This window comes from Oxyura jamaicensis, unplaced genomic scaffold (assembly GCF_011077185.1).
Source record: "Oxyura jamaicensis isolate SHBP4307 breed ruddy duck unplaced genomic scaffold, BPBGC_Ojam_1.0 oxyUn_random_OJ71656, whole genome shotgun sequence".
NCBI lineage: Eukaryota > Metazoa > Chordata > Aves > Anseriformes > Anatidae > Oxyura > Oxyura jamaicensis.
Window position 1 is genome coordinate 1 of NW_023310629.1, and position 6,966 is coordinate 6,966.

The following is a 6,966-nucleotide window of genomic DNA, read 5'->3' on the forward strand; positions in this document are numbered from 1 at the left end:
GGGGGGGTGGTCCTTGGGGTGGGTTGGGTTCTCCTGCTCGTGGTCAGGAGGGACCTGGGGTCTTGTGGGGTGGACGGAGGAGGAGGGGACGCGAGCGGGTGCAGCACCCAGTGGGTGTCCTTGGGTGGGGGGCCTCCTGGGGAGGGAGGACAGATGGAGGCCACCGCTGCACCCACCGGGTGCCCCTGGGGGCTTCCAAGAGCCGGGAGGGGGGGAGGCGGGGGTGTCTCCTGGAGGCGATGAAGATGAGGAGAAGGAAGTCACCCACCCGGCCTCCCCTTTCCAGTCACCTGCCTCAACGGCGGCGTCGCCAACCGCACCGAGTGCCTCTGCCCGCCCGGCTTCTCCGGCCTCACCTGCGAGAGGCCGGACGCAGCCGCGCGCTGCGCCGCCGGCAGCACGGCCGTGGGCGACCGCTGCGTCTGCCCCCCGGGGCTGTCGGGACGCCGCTGCACCGTCCGCGACGAGGCCACCGCCTGCCAGCACGGGGGCACAGCCGTGGGCACCGAGTGCTATTGCCCCCCGGGCTTCGAAGGGCCCCGGTGCGAGAGGCAAGGAGCCACCACCACCACCATGACCTCAACCACCACCACGAGCACCGCAACGCCCGCTCGCCCTACGACCAAGAGCACGCCGAGGAGCACCAGGAGAACCACCACCACCACCGTCCCTACCACCACAGGTCGGTGGCCCTTTGGCTTCCCGGGGCACCCTTAGGAGACCCGGAGGCCCCCCCCCACGGAGGTCGGTGTCACCGTGGAGCTCAATGGAGGCCGCTCCAACCCCAAGGCCGTTGGCGTCGCCTTTCTCCCCGTTCCAACCCCACCGAATGCACCGGGTGGGAGGTGGCCGTGGGAAAAGGGGGGTGCAGGGGGAGTACCCATGACCCCCCCCCTCTCCCTGCAGATCCCTGCCTGAACGGGGGGTACTGGACAGGGACCATTTGCCTGTGTCCCCCCAATGTGGACGGAGCCCACTGCCAGTTTGGGGCCTCGACCATCAACATCACGGCAGGTAAGGCAGGGGGGGCATGCCCCCGTCGTCCCCCCCTAACCTTGGGGACTCACTGTGGGACCTCACCAACCTCCTCCTCCTCTTCCTCCCCAAGAGCTGGGTTCCAGCGTGGCACTGATGGCGCGCGTCACCAACCGCCGCTTCTCCGGGGACATGGGGGACCCCTCGTCCGCCGCCTTCCGCAGCTTCGCGGATGAGTTCAGCCGCACGGTGAGTGCCCCGGCGTCGTGACGGCGTCGCGACAGCAGCCCCGTGTCGCGACGGGTGACGCGCGTCTCCTTGTCCCCAGATGGATCGGGTCTACCAGAACATCTCCGGCTACCGCGGCACCCGGGTGCTGGCTCTGACGTGAGTTTGTGGCCAACGCGAGGATGGGATGGGATGGATGGGGAGGAGGATGAGGATGAAGATGGGGATGGAGGGCATGGGGATGAAGATGATGATAGGTATGGGGGTGAAGAAGGACATGGGGATGAAGATGAGGTTGGGGACAGGGATGAAGATGGCGATGAAGGGCACGGGGATGAAGAAGGGCAGCATGGGGATGAGGAATGGCCTGGAGATGAAGATGAAGCTGAGGAGGAAGATGAGGCTGAGAAGGAACATGGGGATAAAGAAGGAGATGGGGATGAAGATGAGGCTGGGGATGAAGATGAGGCTGGGGATGAAGATGAGGCTGGGGATGATGAAGGGCACGAAGTAGGGGATGAAGAGCACGGGGATGGGAACAGGCGAGGAGCCCCCCATGTCCCTGACCCCTCGCCCTCTCTGCCCCCCAGGGAAGGCAGCGTGGTGGTGAACTACAAAGTCCTGCTGCAGCCTCCAGCCGGGGGCCAAGCCAACGCCAGCCTCGGCCGGAGGACTCGGGAGCTGCTGGAGGCTTCGAACTCCGCCATCCAGCCCCAAAACTGCAGCGAAGGAGCGGGTGGGTGCTGGGGGGCGTAGGATTGGGCCCCCTCACCCCATTTCTTGCACCAAGGGGGGGCTCCGGTGACCCCCCCCCAATCTCTTACAGAAGGGCTCTGCTTCGGCGCGCTCGCCTCCCGGAGGGCCTTCGCTGCTGCGCCGGAGCTCAACGCCACCGGTGAGTGTGGGCAGCGGGGTGGTGGCGGGGAGCGGGACGGGGTCTGATGGGCGTCACCGTGCCCTGCAGAGCTCTGCCGGAAGTACACGCCGGCCAACTTCAGCCATTACTACTACCCCTACTGGACAAAGAACGGCCTCCTCTGCGTCACCAACTGCACCCTCAACGTCCCCGGCACCATCAACTGCGGCCCCGGGCTGTGCCGGGTGACGCTGGACGGGCCCCGCTGCTTGTGAGCACTGCCCGCATGACCTTGTCCCCAAATCCTGGCCTTTAGCCCCAGATTTTGCCCCACGTGTCAGTCCCAACCTGCCCAATGCCGTCCGATAGCCAGGTTCCGGTCCTGAACCCAACTCTGTCCTAACCCAAACCTGGTTCTGGTCACAGCGTTGGGACCCAGCCCTTACCCCCACCCCAAGCCCTGTCCCTGCTGTGAACCCCAAACCCCAACCCTTGACCCCTGAAATCCAACTATTAATCTTCGAAACCCAACTTTTGACCCCCAAACCCATTCCTAGTCCCCCCAAAACCCAACCCTTGCTCTCCAAATCCCAACTTCTGTCCCCCAAACCCAATCCTTGCCCTCCAAACCCAACCCTTGACCTCCAAATCCCAACTTTTGACCACAACCCATGGACATGGGACTGGCTCTCCCATCTTCTCCCCACATCTGGGAGGGATCCTGGGAACCTGAAGGATCCTGACCCCCGATGGCTACCCGGGGCCGGATCTGGGGGTCCAGGACCCTTCCCATGCTGCGTCTTCTCCCACAGCTGCCCTGATGTGCCCTGGTACCTCTCCTCCGGCGACCGCTGCCAGACCCACGTCAGCAAACTGGGGCTGGGGCTGGGCGTCGGGCTGGGGCTGGGGCTGACCCTCCTCATCCTGCTCGTCCTCTGCATCGTCCTCTCCGTCTGCTTGGCCCACGGGAAGAGAAAAACACCCAGCACCAGGTGAAAGGCCAGGGAGGACAGCCAGGGGAGGTCCAGAGAGGAGGTCCAACACCCTCAGAAGCGCCCCTTTGCCTCAGTTTGGGGGAGGGGGCAGCTTTTTGCCATAGGCTGGGAGGGTTGGGCCCCATCCCACCCCATGGATGAGCCCTCACGGGTGGCCTTGCTCCACAGCGAGGACAATAGCTGGCCAGACGGCAAGCGCAAAGCTCGTGCCACCGGCATCTACCACGTCAACGGCAGAGGCTCGATGCCACGTCAAGGTGAGAGCCAGTGGGGGCAAACCCAGACCCTTCAGAGGGAGAAGACCCTCACCCTTGATGGAACCTGACCAGAATCTTCTCCCCTTCCAGGTCCCTACGCGCACGGCTCCTACAAGAACAACGCCGAGGTTGCGGACCCTCCTGTGCCGGTGGGTGCCCAAGATGGTGGCTGTGGTAAAGCCGCGGGATGGGATGAGTCGGGATGGGATGAGATGGAGTGGGATGGGTTGGGACAGGGTGGGTTGGAGTGGGATGGGATGGAAGAGTTGGGACGGGATGAGTTGGGATGTAAGGAAGCCTTGAAGCTCACCCAGTCCAAGCCGTTCAGGGACCTCTCGCACCACAGCGGGTTCCTCGAAGCCCAACCTGGTCTTGAAGACTTGCAACAGAGCCTCCACGACTTCCCCGGGCCACCCCGGAGCTGGCCTCAGTGCTCCTTCCCTCTTCACAGGGGGAAGCAGAAGGTGTGGAGTCCCTGTGAGCTGCGAGGTGGCCCCCAAAACCAGCTTGAGGAGGGGCCAAGACCACCTCGATGCCCTTCATCACCCACCGCATGGGACCCTCGGCTTGGGTGGCAGCGACCGCCGACCTCGCTGTGTGGGAAAACGTCCTGCTCTCAGCATTTCTCATTTTTGGGGCAAAAACAGGCTGGATCTGGTTCTTCTGTGAGAGAAGAGGGGTCTCCCATGGCCTTGGGGACCCCTCGCTGGAGAGGACACAATAGCACCCAGGTCCCATCCTTCCTTGCAAAGCTTCACCTGGTCTGGAGCAGGATGAGCCTCGTCCCCACGGAAATATATTTAATTATATTTATTAACGTATTTTTGTTGTCTTCTGAAAAATAATGTGGGCAGCTGGGGTTGGGAGAGCACAGCCAACGGCGTGCTTTGGTTGGGGGCTTGGGTCATAGTTGGGAGGGGCTGGAATCGAGCCAGGAAGACCCAACTGTGGCTGGAATCGATCTGGAAAGACCCAACCATGGTTGGCATCGATCTGGAAAGACCCAGCCATGGCTGGAATTGATCTGGAAAGACCCAGCCTTGGCTGGAAACAATCTCAGAAGACCCAACCATGGTTGGAATCGATCTGGAAAGACCCAGCCATGGCTGAAAATGATCTGGGAAGACCCAGCCAGGGTCGGAATCAATTTGGAAAGACCCAGCCAAGGCTGGAAATGATCTCAGAAGACCCAACCATGGTTGGAATCGATCTGGAAAGACCCTGCCAAGGCTGGAAATGATCTCAGAAGACCCAACCATGGTTGGAATCGATCTGGAAAGACCCTGCCAAGGCTGGAAATGATTTGGGAGAACTCCGACACAGCTGGAAGCTGCCCAGGACAGCACAGACGTGACTGCTAATGGGCTTGGCGGGTCCGGGGCGCCTTTGTTTGCTCATTGATGAAGAGGAAACGCCTCTGTTTGCATATCCCAGCTCAGAGGAGGGGGGGGAAGGACGCCCAGCCTTGCGCGTGCCCATCCCAAAAGGCAATGAATATTACGCTGGTGCCACCCCACCTGGCACCGGCGCACCTTCCCATGGCCCCATGCCAGCTACTGTGGGGGTGGAGATGGCAACCAGCTAATCCCAGTTCCCTAGGGGCTGCAGCCGCTGGGGTCCAGCTGGGTCCTCCTGGGGGGGGTCCCCACCAGCACCGTGGGCCAGCAGAACCCACAGCCCCTTCCCCCCCCAGTTTGGGTCAGATTCACCTTGAATGGGGTAAACGCCCCCTCCCTGTGATGTCGTGGTGCCCCCGGGGGTGGCGGTGGTGATGGTGGAGTAAATGGGGAGGGTGTGGGGGGGTCTGCTCGGGGGTCACCGTGCCCACAAGGGGTCCGGGCACGGCTGCATGCCCCCAAGAACCGCCCGCCCCAGGGCAGCCCCAGACACGTGGCTCCTCCCCACAGAGGGGCAAAGTTCCCCACCGCCACTCATGCCCCGGGCATGGCTCCGCACTGGGATGCTGCCGGTGGTGCTGCGGGACTGGGGGGCACCAAGATGAGGTCTTGCATCCAGGCCTTCCTCCTTCTCTTCCTCCTCCTCCTCCTCCTCCTTTGTGGGGATGTGGCAGGTGAGTGGAACCCGGCCGGGGGGCACCAAAACGCAGCCTTGGGGGGCAGGAAGGGGCGGCCTCCCCCGAGGCATCTCCCTGGGGGTGCTCAGGGGGTGCGCTGCGGAGGCTCAGGGGGGAATTGGGCTCCACGGCCCAAGGTGGCACCATCCTGGTGGTGACAGGGACACGGGGGATGGGGACAGGGACATTGGGGATGGGGGTAGAGACAAGGATGGGGGCAGGGACAGGGACGGGGACAAGGATGAGGACTGGGACAGGAACGGGAATGGGAACGGGGACAAGGATGAGGACAGAGATGGGAATGAGGACAGGAACAGGGACAGGGACAAGGATGGGGACACGGACATTGACAGGGATGGGACCCCAGACAGGGAGAGGGATGGGGACACCCCACGACTCCTCAGTCCAGGACGACGACAGTGACGAGAGGGAGTGGAGGCCCAAAATTGGTCCTCCTGGCCAGCCTCATCCCTGCCCAAGGCTCCAGGGTTGCACACATGTTCTTGCCCCAGCACAGCGTGCACACGTGAGGGACATGCACACGGGCACAGGAAAGGCGTGGGCCGAAAGTGAGAGGGAGGAAGAGGGTGAAGGGGGCAAGGACACAGGAGAGGCTGAAGGAGGGAAAAGTGAAAGGCGGGCGCGGGATTGGATAGGGTGGGGAATGGATCACATGAGGCCGTGACCTGGAGATAAAGCCGCAATAACGAGGGTTCCAGAGAAGGGAAGGGACGGGAGATGTTACTGCCCAATTCCAACGAACCTCAACTGCAAGGGAGGACCCATGGCTGATCCACGGTCACTGTTCGCAGGAACAACCAGCACAAAACAAACAACCGTGACCTTGACCTCCAAAACGTCTTCATACCCCACAACCTCCAGCATCTCTGCATTAAAGCACAACACTTCTGTAATGCGCTCTAGACCCACTACTCTAACCAGTAACACTTCAACCATGAGCAGCAGTGCCACTGTCACCACGACCTCAAGCACCGATTGGGAGGCGGGTACCAGCAATGCCACGGCCAAGACGACAGATACCACTGCTCCGAAGAACACTTCCAGAACCAGACGCAGCAGCACCAGCACAACAGTGTTCACCAGCAGCAGTGGGCCCATGAAAACCAGTACTACCACGCCTGCAAGCATAGGCACCACTTCTGCAACGAGCACAGCCAGAAGAACCATTGCTCCCAGAACCATTGAGACAAACGCACACATTAGAAATGGCATTACCACACCAAAAACCACAAGAACCAACGATGTTGTGAGCATCAGCGCAAGTGATTCCATGAGTACCAGTAGGTCCACGAGCACCAGCAGCAGCCCACACACCAGTACCGGCAACATTGTGACCAAAACCACCGGTAGCACTGCACCCAGCAGCACTGAAGCAACAGGACACACGATCACAAGGACAAATGCTAGCACAAGGATTGAGAAAAGCGAAGTCACAAACACCAGTATTAACATGCCTAAAAGCATGGGCACCACTTCTGTCACGAGCACAGGCACAAGCCCCACTGCTCCCACGAGCACTGAGACCACCACACCCACGAGCACTGAGACCACCACACCCAC

The 6,966-nt window shown here is 61.7% G+C and overlaps 1 protein-coding gene across 1 annotated transcript; it reads left to right on the forward strand.

Annotated features, from left to right (window-relative positions):
- Positions 1-256: 256 nt before the first annotated feature.
- LOC118159691 (mucin-3B-like) lies at positions 257-4,205 on the forward strand (the record flags this gene model as incomplete). Its single annotated transcript, XM_035314255.1, has 11 exons — positions 257-682; positions 907-1,014; positions 1,109-1,224; positions 1,304-1,362; positions 1,794-1,939; positions 2,030-2,098; positions 2,168-2,330; positions 2,872-3,051; positions 3,223-3,311; positions 3,402-3,460; positions 3,763-4,205. Coding segments are annotated over 11 exons (1,445 nt in total), but the record flags the coding sequence as incomplete, so codon positions are not given.
- Between the last annotated feature and the right edge of the window lie 2,761 nt (positions 4,206-6,966).